This window comes from Podarcis liolepis, assembly GCF_965112155.1.
Source record: "Podarcis liolepis genome assembly, chromosome: 5".
Classification (NCBI taxonomy): Eukaryota; Metazoa; Chordata; class Lepidosauria; order Squamata; family Lacertidae; genus Podarcis; species Podarcis liolepis.
This window is the reverse complement of record NC_139556.1, coordinates 17,978,895-17,996,550: the sequence shown is the minus strand read 5'-3', so window position 1 is coordinate 17,996,550 and position 17,656 is coordinate 17,978,895. Positions and strand designations below refer to the sequence as shown.

At 43.9% G+C, this 17,656-nt stretch overlaps 1 protein-coding gene across 3 annotated transcripts in view; it reads right to left on the bottom strand.

Moving 5' to 3' along the window:
- Positions 1-17,656, bottom strand: part of ADK (adenosine kinase) — a 200,871-nt gene extending 183,215 nt beyond the window's left edge. Inside the window, exons 1-2 of one of the 3 annotated variants that reach the window (XM_083502793.1) lie at positions 17,482-17,656; positions 1,969-2,043 (exon numbers count right to left, since the gene is read on the bottom strand). In XM_083502793.1, the coding sequence (XP_083358919.1) occupies positions 1,969-2,043; positions 17,482-17,543 (137 nt within the window). In that variant the 5' untranslated portion in view covers positions 17,544-17,656. Of the gene's footprint in view, positions 1-1,968; positions 2,044-7,102; positions 7,470-12,164; positions 12,312-17,481 lie in introns of those variants that run through there. The other 2 variants (XM_083502795.1, XM_083502794.1) reach the window with 2 other exon arrangements.

The following is a 17,656-nucleotide window of genomic DNA, read 5'->3' as shown; positions in this document are numbered from 1 at the left end:
GCCTGGAACATAATAAGTGAAGTACATAATTAATGGCCTCCTTGTACTCTAACACAATTTTATTCAAACATTTTGGAGGGAGCAAATGATATTATAGGGGTAGAACTACCTAAACAGTATAGAAATTTATTCATGTATGTGAATAAATTCACATGCCCCAAAATGGAAGGAAGAAGTCCCGACGAAAGAAGATTGGATACAAAAATTCATGGATTATGCAGAAATGGCAAAACTTACCAGAAGAGTAAGAAATCAAGACAACAAACTTTTTAGAAAAGAATGGAAGTGGTTTGCTGAGTATTTACAAACTATAAACAGATTAAGACATTGGCAGGATTATTGTAAAAACTTGCAGTTTCATAACAGTAAATAATTAAAGTAGATGAACAGTAAATAATTAAAGTAGATGAATAAAAGAATAAGTTAATTTAGAATATGCAGGAAATGATAAATATAAATTTAAGGAACTGCAGAAAGAGGAGGAAGGAAGTCGTGTTTTGAAATGTTAAAATGACTGTAAAACTATTGAAATGTATATAACTGAAAATCACAAATAAAAAATTATTCTCACAGGGTGATCTTGAACTAGTCACACTCACTCAGCCTAACCTGATACGGTTGTTGTAATACTCAGAATGTATAACCTCCATGTACTCCACCTGACTCCAACACTGCACCAAACATAGAAGTACCAAACTGCAACTCTGCCTTTCAGTCCTACAGATGGAAATAAAGGCCAGCTGCCTTACATTCAGCATGCAAATAGAAACAAAACTGCACCCAACAATCAATGGATTGATGTTTCAGTGTTGCAAAAATAATGGATACGATTAGCTTTACCCTGAGGCCACATCCGTTCTCTTATTCTCAAGCCCCCACTAGCCCCACAAAAGTTTATTGTGGAACAGAAAATGAATCAGAATGATAGCCAGAAAGGCTATCAATTGGTCAGGGGGGGGGGTCTGAAATAAAGAACAGTTGCTCCTGAAAATTAAGTTCTACCCGTATCAAATAAACAAGGAGCACGGGCTTTGCTGTCTCTGTGCTTGTAGCCGAGTGGTATGATACATGCTTTGCAAGCAGAAGGTAACAGGTTCAGTCCCTGGAATCTCCAGGCAGGCTGGGAAAGACTCCTATTTGAAACCCTGGAACCATTGCCAGTCAGCACCATCAATAATGGGTTAGATGGACCTATGGTCTGACTCAGTATAGAGGCTTCCAATGCTGAACAAGCATTTTTTTGAGTCAAGTGAAGGCCCATTGCACAAGACTGGTTTATTGGAGAAGTAACATGCATGGCACTGACAGCATGGACTTCAAGACTGTCGCACCTTGGCTGGGGAGATCTGCAGCATTTCCCCAAAGTATTCGAATATTTTATTGGGACTGGCTTTTCATTTCTGTTGCTAGAGTCCATCAGACTGATTTGAAAGAGAATCTCTTTCCTTTAAAATAAAAGAAAAGGATTCATGTCCAGTTCTAATGCTATTTAGGCTCTAAGGGTGCATTCAAAAGCGTAACTTTCTAGATAAGCTGCTCACGAAGTTGGTAGTCTTTACCATATCCAGTTATCTACCCATCATTATTGCTATTCTACTTCCATGGAGTTTTGGAGTGTAGTGTTTTATCCTCAAAGTATCTTTCCCCCCACAATTATTATGGAGGGGAATTTCATGCTGTTTCTTCTTTTGATCATGGCCCAACCCAACCTTATTAGATCCAACCTACCCAACCCTGCCTTTCTCAATTGTGAATTTTGATCATTGTACCCATTCACTCAGGACTTAGGCAATTTCTTTTAGTGGAAAGCTGAAGGCATAATGCAATTTTGCAAGCTCACCGTTATTGGAAGGTGAGTTTAAGAAACCCGCCTAGAATTTGAAAAGAAAGATGTACTGTGAGATGTCCCCACAAGCTCCACATTTAACTTTGCGAATGAATTAAACATGGAAAAGGTTTAAGACTTACTTGTCAAGGAAGTCCTTGTCCACAACCGCACAGATATCCAGAAGAGGATTTCCCATTCCAAAAAGCACATTTTCACTGAAAGATAAAGTTGTCAGAGTTATTCAGTTCAAACAAATTGCAGCATACTGGTAAAACAATTTTAAGATCACAAAGTCACCGCTGCGACCCGTGAACTGATAACGATTATTTGAGATAGAAACACAAACACCACATAGCTTTGGGGAGGGTGGGGAAAGAAGAGATAATGGGCCTAAGCAAAGAAACCAAACAGCATTACACTTTTAAAATGATGGGGGTGGGGTGGGGGAGCTTGATTTAATCTGAGGGCAGCATTCCACCACGGGGAACAGACGCAAATCCCAAAGTAGGCAGGGCACTCCTCTCTCTTTCTGCCACACCCTTTTCCTCCTCCGTGGCAACTGGATGAAATTAGGCTGAGAGTCTCATGTTGCAGTCCTGCTTTAAAATGTCTTCCTGCACTACTCAAGACACCAGAACCTGCCTGCATCCACCCACACCACTGTGCTGTCTGAAGCAGTTTGCTTCACAGCGTAGCATGGTGAAGCCAGCCTTGTGCCCTCTGTTCAAGATGAAGGTCTTATTTTATAGACAGGACACTTTCCACTGAAACGATTATGTCTGCTTATCATATGAACCAGGGGGGGGGGGGGAAACCAAATTTAGCCATAAAACAGGGAGGGGGAGAGTATGTTTCTGATTTAATAGTAATTTACACAATCAAAAAATCAAGTAATCACAGGGTATTCCTATCTTTCTAGTTTCATGGTCAGAGGACTGAGAGCAACTAAATCGTAGCCAAGTCCTGAGCTCATATTCAAAAGACAGTTTTAAGGTTGCAGCCAATAAGTTGAGAGCAGTTGTTTAAGAAACACATCACAACAAATGATCCTGAATTCAGGCCCTTAAGTGAGCCCCACCGACTTCAGAAAAAGCTGTTTCCATGCTGTAAATTTAGGATTATTTAGTAATGTAAGCTAGTTCACAGTTTGTAAAACAGTGTTAACATAGCAAAGCCAGTATTAATGATTTGCCAGCTTTTATTGGCTGCCACGTCACTTAAGGACAACTCTGCTACCAGCATAAGGTAGTTAGAAATAGAAAATTAAATTAATGATAGATGATGCACATTTTAAACAATTTCAAGGGGTTCGCCTCATGGAGTAACAAAGTAGAGCTATGCAAGGATTTCTGCTTGTGCAACAGAATGTTCTCCTGTTGTGCAAGTGGGAATCCTTGTGTTAATGGGAAATGTTAGTTGAATACGGCCCACAAACTCAGAACTCCGTTGCAACCATCATAGTATAAGCTTTTTCTCTATTTACCTGAATGTCTTTGACACATATACTCTAGTCTTGGGCTCATGATTTGTGTGCCAGAATCCAAGTCAGCAATCAATGTTATACAAGCTCTCATCTCTCTTTTTGTAACAAGTGAGCCCACACTGTGTCATACAAACAGAAGCAGATATTAAACAGAGTGCTGGGCTAGGATTGGGGAGACATGGGTTCAAATCAATGCTCAACCATGAACCTTACAGGGTAATGTTGGGCGTCACTCAACTAACCGCAATAGAAATGTTGTGAATAAAATGCTGAAGACTACCTGTTAGCTGCCCTGAGGCTCCTGGATCAATAAGCGATCAGGAGAAGCAGATCAACTTTGGAATTTTTGCTTATGAACATCTGAAGTTGCAAAAACATAGACAATATTTCAAGATATTTCTTTACTGTGCCTGCAAGATTATATTACTAAAATTTCTTTGGCTAATAACTTCTTATTGTTCTCCCCAGCTTCTCATGAGATCTTTAGAGACTGCACAGAAGAAGTTTCTGCTGTGTGTGTCCATCGGTCACAAATTTCCACGTAAAAAAGCTGAGGAAATGAAATGGGAGTTTTAGGTAAGCATGTGTCAGTATTGAGGTTAGCACCCTTATCCTATTAAGAAAGTCCCAAATGAATTCAATGGGGTCTGTTCTTGGGCAGGTACATCTAAGCCTGCAATCTTAATGCAAGTGTTTTATAGTGGATGGAATTAATTTGCTTTCTTCCTGCAACCATTCATCCTACAAGTCAGGAACAGAGATGAGGAAGCAATTTTCCTCAAGTCACTGTGTGAGTTGCATAACTGATCCCCCCACAATATGATAATGTTGCACATCACTTGTGGGGCATAGTCTTGCAAAAAGAGTCAAATACACACACTCAGCACTTCAGCTGCCAGCTTCTTTAAAAGCAAGGACTACAGACATTAAATCAATCTGAATGAAAGCTGTTCTATTCCTAGAGACATCTCAAAGCATGTTGGCTCAGTGTAATCTGGTCGTTGAACTGAAGCATGTTTTCAGAGGGACACTGATCTGTGCTGCTCAACTAGAGGCAAAGAGATATCTGATACAGCAGATACTGCTGGTGCAAAGAAAAGTATCAGAGAGATATCCTTAACAGATAAGGAAATTCTGGAGTTGCAACTTTATACTAGTGTACATGTTCCAATTCATCCCATGGTGCCTGACAAGCTATGAAGATACCAGCCAATTTGGTGACTATTTGCACAATGGAAATTACTTAGGAGGATTCTTTTCTTTTCGAGAAACCACAGGGAAGCAATCTGCACAAGAAAGCTTGATCCATTTACAAAGTGAACCACTTGGGGCCAGAACCATTTGCTCCTAATAGCATTAAGCCTGTGATGGAGGGAGGAGGCTATTTTTGCCAATTCTTTCTCCTCTCTATGCTCCCTGAAAATCTGCTCTGGGGGAGGTGGGTGGGCTCTGGAGCAGCATGAGGTGATGTGCATGGTTGCAAGAAAATTGGTGCGTATCACCTCTTGCGTTCCTCCAGCATGGAATCACCACTAGATCTTGGTCACTTCCATGAATGGAAGCACACCTACCATTCACAGAACTGACATCCCTTGAATCCAACTACTGGAATCTCCAAGAGCTGCTTCAGTATCAAACTTTTTAGTTGATACACACTGCAGCCCTGGATTATGTACATACTAAAACTCAAATTTTAAAAGCTGATATACTTTGCCAAATTTAAGTGACTGAAAGGAAAGGGAAGGAAGCTGCCATTGGCCATTATCATACAGGAGACAAATTTAACTCTTCAGATGCAGACACATGTCAGGGTGATGGTCAAAAACTTCATTGGGTTTAAAACAGAATTAGCCAAATTTGTGGAGAATAAATCTCTCAATGGGTATTAACCATAGTAGCTAAACAGAGCCTGTGTTCAGAAGCAATATCTCTGTCCCCTAGAAACTGGGAGATGTTGAAATTGAAAGTCAGACTAGAATTCAATGTTTCCCAAACTTGGGTCACCAGCTGTTTTTGGACTACAACTCCCACCATCCCTAGCTAGCAAGATCAGTGGTCAGGGATGATGGAAATTATAATCCAAAAGCAGCTGGAGACCCAAGTTTGGGAAACACCGGACTTGATGGGCCTTTGGTCAATTGAGCTCTCATCACAACTTTATTCTTCATTGAGGAGGCCCTCAGAGTAGTATTTTACTCAGCAGCCAAATCCAGATTTTAATGCACTTGTATCCAAACAGTTTTCAGCAAAACACTGAAGTCCACAAGAAAAACAATGTTTTCTAGTTTCCTTGAAGAGAATATTTGTAAATGGTCTGAAATACAGCTTGTGTACCATTACTGGTTTTTCCCTGCAATGCACATCTTCAGAATGCCTTCCAGGTGGCACCCTCAATTTACACGAAGATGGCTAGTATCATTGGACCCAACATGAATTGAATGTGCTTCCCGGAATTTTCTGCAATGTTCTCTACAATACATCCTCCAAGCACGCACTTTTATATCAGCAACAAACACCTATATTTTGGGCACAAGATACTGACAAAGCAGGAAGACAGAAGCATGCCAGAATGCTTTGCTCACACTACTGCTGATGCAAGACGTTCTTCTGAGCTACAGAGAACCGGTTGCAACTTGCAAGCTTGCACATACTCCTTTGCCCAAAGAAGCCAATCTTTGAAAACATCTGGACCGAGAGATCTAGAAATTCAGGACAAGAGTAGCAAGCGTTGAAGAGTTGACTCTTCACTCTTTTCTTAATTGGGAAGCCAAATAAATTAACCGACTCCACTCCACCCCAGAACGGCAAGATCCTGCCTTTGGGAAGAAGCGATGGCAATTCCATTAAGTCGGTAATCTGATGCATAGGCATTTGGAAGTCAACGCCGGTTAATTAAGTTGAATTCTTTTTAGAAGAAAAGTGCTTCTGGCTTGCACTCTTTATAATGATTTCAGAAGTGAGGTTATTACCCCTCTATCATTGTCCATCCCGGGTAGCTCAGCCATTGCTTTTAGCAGATCAAGATGATCAGGTGACAGCAAAAACTGCAAGGTTTTTAGCAATTAGAATAAGATCTATTATTTGATTGTTGATGTAAACCCCCAGAATGTATTTTCCATAGTTTAGTTTTTACCTCTATCTTCAGTACATTTCATTTTATTTATTATTCCCTGTTTAGGGAAATTTTTTAATGTCTGATGTTTTATCGTGTTTTTAATATTCTGTTGGGAGCCGCCCAGAGTGGCTGGGGAAACCCAGCCAGATGGGTGGGATATAAATTATTATTATTATTATTATTATTATTATTATTATTATTATTATTATTATTGCTATGGCTAGTGGCTGGTGCAAATAAAGATTCTTTTTCTTCTAAACTCAGCACGTGGGCATCCTGAAGCTTTTCGCAGCTGCTTCTTCTTCTCAATTACATTTTTTTAAAAAATGCATTTTTTTGCTGTGAACCGCCCTGCAGTCTTCGGAAGAAGGGCGGCATACACATTTAATACATCGCCACCATAGGAAGAATAACCGCGACACGGATATGAAGGCATTTCAAGGTGGGGAAAGGGAGCGAGAGGAACCAGGAGGGCGGCGGAGAGCATGCCAAGCCACCACCCCGCCAAAAGAAGATTGTGGTTATTCCCCGCCCCGCGCTCCTGCATACACACGTACACGCGCGTACACGCAACCCCCAACCCAATGCAAAGCGCCTCAGAGCCGGTTCAGGTGAAAGGGCGGCGGCGGCGGCGGCTCCCTTTTCCCGAGGGAAGCCTCTCTGGCAACGGAGGTACCTCAGAGTGGGCATGGCGGTGCTGTCGCTCGGGGTGATCCTCCGGGGCTCGAACCTGACAGGCGGCGGCGGCGGCGGGCAGCAGGGACTTCCAAGCGAGCGCCGTCCTCCGTCTCCTCGACACGCGACGCCCAAGCGCTCCGCCTCTCTCTCCCTCTCCCCACAGCGGCTCGACTGACGGACTGAGCCGCCTCAAGCTGAGGAGGAGGAGGAGGCCCCGCCACCTGCCAATCCCCGCCTCCCGCCGCCGCCATTGGCTGACACGCGGTGGGCATGAGCAGAATGGGAAAAGCGCGGGCCGGCGGCTGCTGGGAGCCACAGCGCACTTCAAGGCGGCCGCCGTTCGGGCGGCCTCGAAACCGCCGGCCCCGGCAAAGGGGTCGCGCCGTAGTGGCATTCGCGGGTCGGGGGGGAGGCGCGGGGTCCGCCATGCCGGGTGCTGGCGGAGGCGGAGGGCGCCATCTTTGCTGTGGGCAACTGACAAGCGCGTCTAATACCACACAGCCTCTGTCCGCCCCACCACACACACGCTTTCTCCGCCCGTCGTGGCGGCTTTCCCTCTTCCTAAAATTAAAAGAGAGAGAGAAAGGGGGATTTTCTTGGCTGCCGGGTTCAGCTAGGCCTCCCTTCACGTGGCGAAACAAGCAGGAGGGATGGGGCCTCCCTGACAGAGCCACGCCACGCGTTGCATAACCGGAGTTATCGATTTAAGTTTCTGGGCACCAGAAAATGCTGAACCAGCTTGATTGGGGCACCAGAAATGCTGCTGACGCAGTTTAGACGACAAAAAAAGATATTTTGGGGTGGGGAAAACGTAGCACAAGTCTGCGCAATAAGTCTACAAAGCCTTCTTTGCACACAGGTTGCGGAATAATCCTCACTTGCCCCATCCAATGTCAACAGTTTGAAGCCAAAAACGGGGGCTCGGGATTTTAAATTCCACCGAGCTCCCTGGGCTTCCCCTCCTGGACAAAGAGCAACACCTCAAATGCAATCTTCGGCACCCTCGCTTCACTAAATGAAGCTGCTCGGATCTGTCCCATCCGCATGCTAACTATGGTCAAAAATGCTTGTGCAGAACACAGTTTTTCATCATTGGACACCTGCCACAGGTGGCACCTTGCGGCATTGGTGAGGAGTTGCGACGGAGGCGGTTTTGCCCAAGAAGTTTCCGAAAGCAAGACTCCTTCCCTGGCTGACGGTTGTTTCCTCTGCCGGCTTCCTTCTATATGGGCTCATCATTTTAGCTAGCTTGCCAAGCCTCAGAAGGAGGCTATGGGAATTTCTATAAACAAGATGTGCAGTATTCGTACATACGGTCCAGTCAGTACATGGACTGTCTCTGTGGACTGCCCCTCTGAAAATCGGCTGCCCGGATAAATTTGTGAGCATCCTTCAGCTCCTCCATGATAATATGACAGCAACAATCGCAGATAACAATGGCTCTCAAAGTGAACCATTCCCAATGGGATCAGGTGTTAAAACAGGGTTATGTTATCGCCCCAACTCTATTCATTATTTTCACTGCCATGATCCTACACTTTGTCGAAGCGAAACTCCCCACCGGAGTAGAAATCATGTATTGAACAGATGGAAAGCTCTTTAATCTGAGCAGGCTGAAAGCAAAGAGTAAGGTTACCATAAGTTCTGTCATAAGGCTTCAGTATGCTGATGACAACGTAGTGTGTGCACACTCAGAGAGGATGACCTCCAAACCATCCTAAATAACTTCACAGAAGCGTACAAAAAGCTTGGCCTATCACTCAACATTCAAAAAACCAAAGTGCTACACCAACAAGCACAAAACAACCCCTCTGCAGTGCCACAAATCCAACTCAATGGTGTAACATTGGAAAGTGTTGATCACTTCTCCTACCTGGGCAGTTATCTTTCCACAAGGGCCGACATTTATGCTGAAATCCAGCATTGCCTGAGCTCTGCGAGTGCAGCTTTCTCCCAATTGAAGTACAGTTTGAGGACCGGGACATTTGCAGGCAAACCAAAATGCTTATTTACAAATCTATTGTACTACCAACCTTACTGTATGCTTGTGAAACATGGACCGCTTATAAACACCATCTCCAACTCCTCGAAAGATGCCTCCGAAAAGTTTTACATATCACTAGGGAAGACAGGTGAACTAATGCCAGTGTATTGGAAGAAGCAAAGATCACCAGTGTCAAAGCAATGATTCTTCAACATCAACTTCGTTGGGCTGGTCATGTTGTTCAGATGCCTGATTATCATCTGCCAAAGCAACTACTCTACTAAGAACTTAATAATGGAAAGTGTAATGCTAGTGGTCAACAAAAGAGGTTTAAAGACTCTCTCAAGGCAAGTCTTTAAAAATGTAGTATAAACACCAACAATTGTGGTTGGTGTTCTCCAATTGGAGAACAGCCTTTACCAAAGGTGTCATGGACTTTGAAGACACTCAAACTCAGGAAGAAAGGGAGAAATGAGCTAAGAGGAAAGCACATTTGGCAAACCCTCACCGTGATCAAATCCCGTCTGAAAACCTATGTCTCCACTATGGAAGGATCCAGAATTGGCCTCCACAGTCACTTATGGACTCACCTTACTTGACTATGAGTGATCACCAAAGAAGAAGAAGAAGAATTTGTACATAAAACAACATCTGTTTGTGGTTGCCTATCTCCAAAGAGTAAACATACCAGTAGTTTGGTCCAGCAGAAGACAGCATCCACATGAAAGTAGGAATGCAGTACTGTTTTGCAGAGAGATCCCTAAATTATTGCAGAAAAAAGTGAGTACAATAGCCTTTACTAACCTCTTCTGCTTTTTTAAAAAATGCTGTTGTGTAAAGGTATGATTGGGCTATTTGTTTTGAGATACACAAATTAATTATTCTAACAGATAATATCAGTACAAATAATAATATATGCAGCAAAACTAGCCTGACTAGAAAACAAGTGGTTTGAAAGTCCCTTGTAATATCTTTACTTCCGGGGGGGGGGGGACCACAAGGGACCTAGGTAAAGGTTTACTGGCCAAGGGAGCTGGTGTACAGCTTCCGGGTCATGTGGCCAGCATGACTAAGCCGCTTCTGGCAAACCAGAGCAGCGCACAGAAACACTGTTTACCTTCCCGCCGGAGCAGTACCTATTTATCTACTTGCACTTTGACATGATTTCAAACTGCTAGGTTGGCAGGAGCAGGGACCGAACAACAGGAGCTCACCCCGTCACGGTGATTCAAACTGCCAACCTTCTAATCGGCAAGCCCTGGGCTCTGTGGTTTAACTGACAGCGCCACCTACCAAGCCTATTTGGATAGCTGGCCAGGAAGGATTTAAAGGAAAACAAATTTAGGAGCTGGGTTTGCAAAGGGGTATTGATGTTAGTCTGCTGAAAAAACAAACCCAAGAGTCTTGATGTAGCTTATAAACTAATTTTGCTATGGCCTAGAGTGCCCCATCAGAAGCACAAGGTTGAATCTGTGAACTTTGGCCTTTGATCTGGTTGTCTGGAAAGCTAAAAGCAAATGATTCTGACCTTATTTGCTTCTGTCTAGAAGGCTACAATTCCATACTGTAGATGCAGTAAAAAAGAAAAAAAGGATATTACTTTTTAAAGGGATATATCTCTTTGTTATATGACAAGTGCTTGGCTTTAGGAAAGTAATCTGAGATTTAAGTTAGATGTGCATTTTCTGTTCCACAAAAACTAATAGCCATTGTAGTCTGGGATTTTTCTTTTTCCCTCTGCCTCCTCCTTACAAAACGAAAGGTTAAGTACCGTATTTTTCGCTCTATAACACGCATCCGACCATAACACGCACGTAGTTTTTAGAGGAGGAAAATCCGTAGGCATGCCACCCGTAGGCATTTCCTCCATAACATGCACAGACATTTCCCCTTACTTTCTAGGAGGAAAAAAGTGAGTGTTATGGTGCAAAAAAATACGGTAATTTGATATCTGCAGTGCAAAGGAGCTTTGCCATTTTTAAACCAATTTAACAATTTTGAAGTTGTGAGAAATGCTGTACTAAATCCCCTAAGGAAAATATTCAAGTAGAGAAAAAGGAATCTAAAAAATCAAGCTTGTTCAGTATTTTGCAATAAAATAAGGGTGTTTATTCGCTAGGTACAAACTTCCAGAGGGGTAAATGTTAGTCTGCTGCAGCAAAAGCACCATAGAGTTCAGTAGCACCTTAAAGAGATTAATACATGTATTATGGCATAACATTTCAGGAGCTAGAATTGCATCTGGGCTCAGAGTACCACAGCCTATCCTGGCTCTTTAAAGCAGTACAGTTCTAAGTCTGCACTCCACTTTACCCAGGAGAAATTGAAGCATCTCAGATAATGCTGCTGGTAGAGTTGCCAGCTTGCAACTTAGATGTATTGCCTCTTTATGGACATCAGGGTGGTTTGTGAATGGGAGATTTATAAATTCAACTGAGAGAGCGAGCGCGCAGAGTGATGGGATGAAAAGCATAGATCTCACAGAACTACAGAAGCCTGAAAGAAAGAGGGGGTTTGGTGGCCATAATAAATTAAGAACAGACCAATTTTAAAGTTGGGGGGGGGGAGGGCTCACGGAGTGGGGGTTGCCAACTGCCTAGAACAAAAGTAACTTATTGGCTTGTTCTTTTGCCTTTAAAAGCAACTTGCACTGCCTGATTAAGCAGGTGATTTTTTTTCTCTCAGCATGGAACAAACATAATCACCTATTAATCAGTGTGCATCAAAAGGTTTAAAGGCACATATTTTTTAAAGCCACTTAAAAAAGTTGGCAACCTAACACAGAACACCAGAAGAAACTGTTGGCAGCAGGAAGGCAGTGCCTTGTAAAGCTATGGAAAATTGTAGTACCTGACAAAATCGTTCACTATGAAGCTACCCAGGCCCAGCCATTGGTAGAGATCATTCCCAGCACTTGTGTGCTGGTTTAGCCAGGGACCCTGGAAGTATTTTTAAAGCTGGCATGGAGAGGACTCATGGCACAACATTAAATATTAAATTAAGAAGAGCTCCTGGCTGTTCTGGAATGATTACAATTCATGAACAATTCAGAATATTAGAAGAACTAGAAACTCACTGTTCAGGACTTGTTTATTCACTCTTGCCCTCAACCTTTCTCCTCTTTCTACGGATTAGCGCGCAGCTCAGTTTGGCTCCTCCCTCCATAGCAGAGCAAAGCTCACCAGGCACAGACAGGAAGTAGTGTTAGAAATTCAGGCATCCAAATAGCTCCTTAAACCAAGGTTACAGTCGCCAAAACAGAATGTCTGGTTGCCATTAGGGGACTGGACGGCTCTAAAGTTCTAAAGCACTAAACTGTGACTATCAGTTAAACATCTGGCTAGTTCCGGTGAGAACCTTAAGCTAGGTTAAGAACTTTGATAACTTAAAGAAGAAAAATCACTTGATCCGAGGACAGTCCACGTATATATTGGCCCATTCCTACTTCTTTTTCTTAATGGTGACATGGACCATTCATAACGTAATAATACTCTTCACAACTGTGAGCAGGGCCGTTCACTGCTCAGGCTGCATAGAAAAAGCATTTTGGTTCCTAAAATCCATTCTGATTCTGCAGATATAGTGTAACTGATAGAATTCTGCAGGATGTGGTATGAGTGTGTGAAAACACTCAAGATCCAATGATTTCCAGGCATGCACTTTCAGGTGGTGCAGAAGTTAGGTGTCATTCTGGCACCCAGTCACCTTCATTTGGTCGCAAATGGTCAATAGGCAAGTGCAAAATGCGCCCGGCAAATTTCGAACACTGACAGGGAGATGCCAGTTGCTGTCTGGAGAGGTGCAGGTAATGGCAGTGCCCAGGAGTGTTTTCCACAAGTTCAGGTTTCCCCATCAGCTGCAGCCCTATCTAGAGCAGCCCTATCTGATCATGCTCACCCATGTTATAATTACCTGCAACCGGGACTACTGTACAGTGGTACCTCGGGTTAAGTACTTAATTTGTTCTGGAGGTCTGTTCTTAACCTGAAACTGTTCTTAACCTGAAGCACCACATTAGCTAATGGAGCCTCCTGCTGCCGCTGCGCCGCCAGAGTACAATTTCTGTTCTCGTCCTGAAGCAAAGTTCTTAACCCGAGGTAGTATTTCTGGGTTAGTGAAGTCTGTAACCTGAAGCCTATGTAACCTGAAGCGTATGTAACACGAGGTACCACTGTAATGAGCTTTCTGTAGGGCTGTCTTTGATGAAGATGGTCTGGAAGTCAAAGCGAATGCAAAACTCAACAATATGGATGCCATTAAGTCTGAATGCATAGTACCATTTGTGTACTAGTTACATTAGCCACCAGTACTTTCAAATCAAAATACTGGGCTGAACCTGTCAAGCCATAAACAGCTTGGGATCAGTTGTCTGTTTCTTCATCCACACAGTTCTGCCTGTGTACTGAAATCTGCTTCAGGGGCACATTTACACTGGTTAAGTTCTAGGCAGCTGGAATTTACTCTTACCAGCCCAGCAAGTTTTACCATCTCCCCCCATCTATGCACTGCTTTGAGAAGAACTTCAAAGCCTATATGGGGAAAGCCTATATGTTGTAGAGTTGTAAAACAACTAAGATAAACTACTGACCTGACAGTAAACTGTTCTGTATCTCCTTAATCCAGCCTTTCAAATAAGCATGTGAAAAGTCCCAACCCTTGCAATTATGACAGATAAGATGCTGGGGGGCAGGGGGGGGGGAGAGAACAAACTCTACCAGTTTACAAACATTCTTACTTGCCACAGATAACCAGGCATGTTGCTAATGAGTCAACTGTGTGATGCAGCAGCAAAAAAAGGCTAATGGTACTCTACGCTGCATCAAGAGAAGTATATTTATAACAAAAGTATAATGACAAGAAAATTCTCTATTCTGCCTTGGTCATTCTGCCTTGGTCAGCCCATATCTCGAGTCCTGTGTCCTGTTCTGGACACCACAGTTTAAGGAGGATATTGACAAGCTGGAACGTGTGCAGAGGAGGGCAACCAAGATGATCAAGGGTCTGGAAAGCAAACCTTATGAGGAACGGTTGAGGGAGTTGGGTATGTTTAGCCCGGTGATGAGAAGACCGAGAGGAGAAATTATAGTAATCTTTAAATATCGAAAGAGCTGCCTCCAGGAAGAGAGGGCAAGTTTGTTTTCTCCTGCTCCAGAGGCTAGGACTCAAACCAATGGCTTCAATTTGCAAGAAAGTAGATTCAACAACAGGAAAAACTTTCTGACTGTAAGAGCTGTTTGACAGTGGAACAGACTTCCAGGAGAGGCATCGGACTCTCCTTCCTTGGAGGTTTTCAAGCAGAGGTTGGGTGGCCATCTGTCATGGATGATCTAGTGGTGATTCCTGCATTCCAGGGGGGTGGACTGGATGACCCTCGGGGTCCCTTCCACCTCTATAATGTTATGATTCTATGATGATGATGACATGTTTGCTATAAGTGCTATAAGCCCCATGTTACTGGAAGCCTTAGTTCCATGTATACAAGAGGGTTCGGCCTTCACATATACAAGGAATACACATATGGAGGGTGGTAGCAAACCACACACACATCATACGGATATTTTAAGGCACATCTGCATTATTCCTAAATATGTAGGCAGTGCTCTTCATGATGAGGAACCCAAGTGCCTGCATATGCATATATGTATGTATGGACACAGGCATATCTGAGACATATCCACAAATGTGCATGCAGAAGTTTGGGGTGGGTGGGTGGCTGGCAGAGCCCCTGCCTCCTGCCATAAGTGCTTTATTGTTCACACAGAAGCAATTCCTGTTGTGCGATTACCGAGTTGAAGATTAACAACAAAACCCTGTGCAAATTTATTCGGAAGCAAATCCCATTTTTGTTGAGTGCAGCTGACTCTCAAGCAAGCAATCAAAGGTTTTGAATAGACACTCACCTTAAAGACCTGTTAAAAATTCATCTTTTTAAATTATTTTAGATGTGAATTATTGCACTGATTAGAAATGAAGCCACAAATTGGATCAATCTCCTTTCAGCACTAATCTCCTCAGATTTGACAAAATCCCTTACATTGTTTCTGCCCATTTGGTCTCCTCTAATTGTAAAGCTGCCCTGGCCGTCAAATTATAACAGTGTACAAAGTTCACAGTTCTGACATTCATTCCTCTGCGCCCCACCAACTCCTCCAGCCAACATTCTTAAGAGGGCACCTTTTCCTTCAGAAACTTACCAAACTACTCTTTCTAACCTTCCCCCATTCTAGGCCTGTTCCTAATCTCAATTGGTCTGACACAGACTTTCTGAGAGCCACAAAGAGTATGTTTATGTGTGGTATAGTGGCTAGAGTGTTACATTAGGCCATGAAGCTTACTGCATGACCTTGGGCCACAGCCTGACCTGCCGCACAGTGGATTAAATGAAGACATTACCACGGAGGAAAAGGTGGACTATAATTGCAATTAAAAAATGAATAAATAATTTACACCTAAGATGGATGTGCACAGTGGAAAAGGTCGGCATATAAACATGAGCACACAAGTGCATTTGTCAGGCAACCCTTGCCAGAGCATCCAGTTGGCCACTGTGAGACTAGATGGGCTTTGGTCTGACCCAGTGGTGGTGGTGTTCTGTTCTTAACCCAGAGCTTTATCACAAGGTTGGGTAGGCTTTGCCAATCTGGTGCCTGTTAGCTGTTTTGGACTACAACTCCCATCAATCCCAACCACCACATGGGAGCAGAGCAGGTGACAGCTGTAGTCCAGTTAGACTGAGTGGAGGCACCAGGTTGGGGAAGCCTTTGCTAGAAAGACAAAGATGCAGGTTTGCTACCAGTGTTCGAAATTAGCCAGGGGCCAGGAGCTTTTTGCACCTGGCTATTGGCCACTTGCAACCAAATGAAGATGTATTGGGGCCAGGATGGCACCTGACATCTCCACCATCTGGAGGTACATGCCTGGGGATTATTGGATCTCAACTGTTTTCACACACCAGTACCACACACTGTAGAATTCTAGCAGTTATATTTTACCAGTACAATCAGAATGAATTTCAGGAACCAATTTGCTTTTTCTGTGCAGCCTGAGTAGGAGCAGGAAATGTTATAGTTAATTGTTGTAGTTTGTCTTCCCTTACCCCACCCCACTGCTCTGCTCACAGTTGTGAAGATTATTATTACGTTATGAATGGTTCGTGTTGCCATTAAGAAAAAGAGGTAGGACTAGGCCAATATATTTGTGGATCAAGTGACTTATTCTGTAAATTCTCAGAGTCCTTAATCTTGCTCAGGGTTGTCACCTGAACTAGTCAGATGTTTAACTGAGAATCAGTCAGACCATCATTTGAAAAATAAGATTTTAGAGCCGGATTGCCTTAAAATGGCAACTAGGCATTCCTTTTTGGCAACTCAACCTTGGTTTAAGGAGCTATAAGATGCCTAGCTTATACATCTGAGTTTCTACCAAATGTATATTTTACAGGAAGCTGCAGGCAGTTGGGACCCATGCTAACAACCCTGTCTGATTAACACACACATTTGCAAACACTTGTTTGTTGCCACCAAACTTCACTTTGCACTTTGTACCTTTACAGTATATTCCGTGCACAAACCGTAACGTCTAAAGTAGCCCCGGAGGGGAAACTTGTGGAGCGAACCCTTGGTGCTGCCCTGTGAAATACTGTAACCTCTCTCAAGCCTGAACTTCCCCTGCTCTCCTCTTGCTAACGCTTCTTCCTCTTTGGTCACAGCTGCAAGAAGTTCACCAGAGCAGACATCCAGGCGTGCGCGATTAGGCCACGTGGAGCGAGCGAGTCCCTACACGCCTACCGCATAACTGTCACCCAAAAACAAATCAAATGGCACACACCACGAACGCAGCCTCCGATTTCCCAGCCATTAGTCTTGTACGAACAATAGAACATTTCCCCTCCTGATTTTATTGCGCCGTCAAACGTTCCAGAATAATGGCAGGGAGAGTTAGGAGGAAACAAACAGCCCGAGTAACCTATTCTGGCATCCAAATAAATCACCCTAGCCGGCGTGCAAGAGGAAGAATGGCCCTCGGCTCCCTGAAGCGCAAAGGATCGCTTTCAGGGCAATGCGGACCGTGCTCAGGGCAGTGCAAATTCCTGCCAAATAAATCCAACCTTTGCTTCCAGGAGGAGGTCACTAAAAACCATGCCAGCGGATAAGCACTCGTGGTGCCGTCGGGGCCCCGTGCCATCTATGGGACTTACGGCACCGAAATGCCCCTTCCTTGCCCACCAGGCAACGCTGGCCGACCTTGCCAGGCGCTTCCCGCCACCCTACTACTCTCTGAGCCTCGAGGGTGGGCTGGGTTGGAGCCTGATCGGCATCTCGTTTGATCTGGGCGGCTCTATCTTACGGTCGATACGATCCCATCCCCCTCTCCTCCGTCTTTTCTCTCTTTACCTAAGCTGAATGGGCTCCAGCTTCTGCTTCTTGGCTTGGGGCGCCTCTTCTGCCATCTTCATGCTCGTCTAGCGGCCGCCTGCAAGCTGCTCCCAGCTCCTATTATTTATTTATTTTGCAGACGAATTTACCCAGTTCCTTTCTGGGAAGCCGGCAGGGGGGGAGGAGGAGGAGG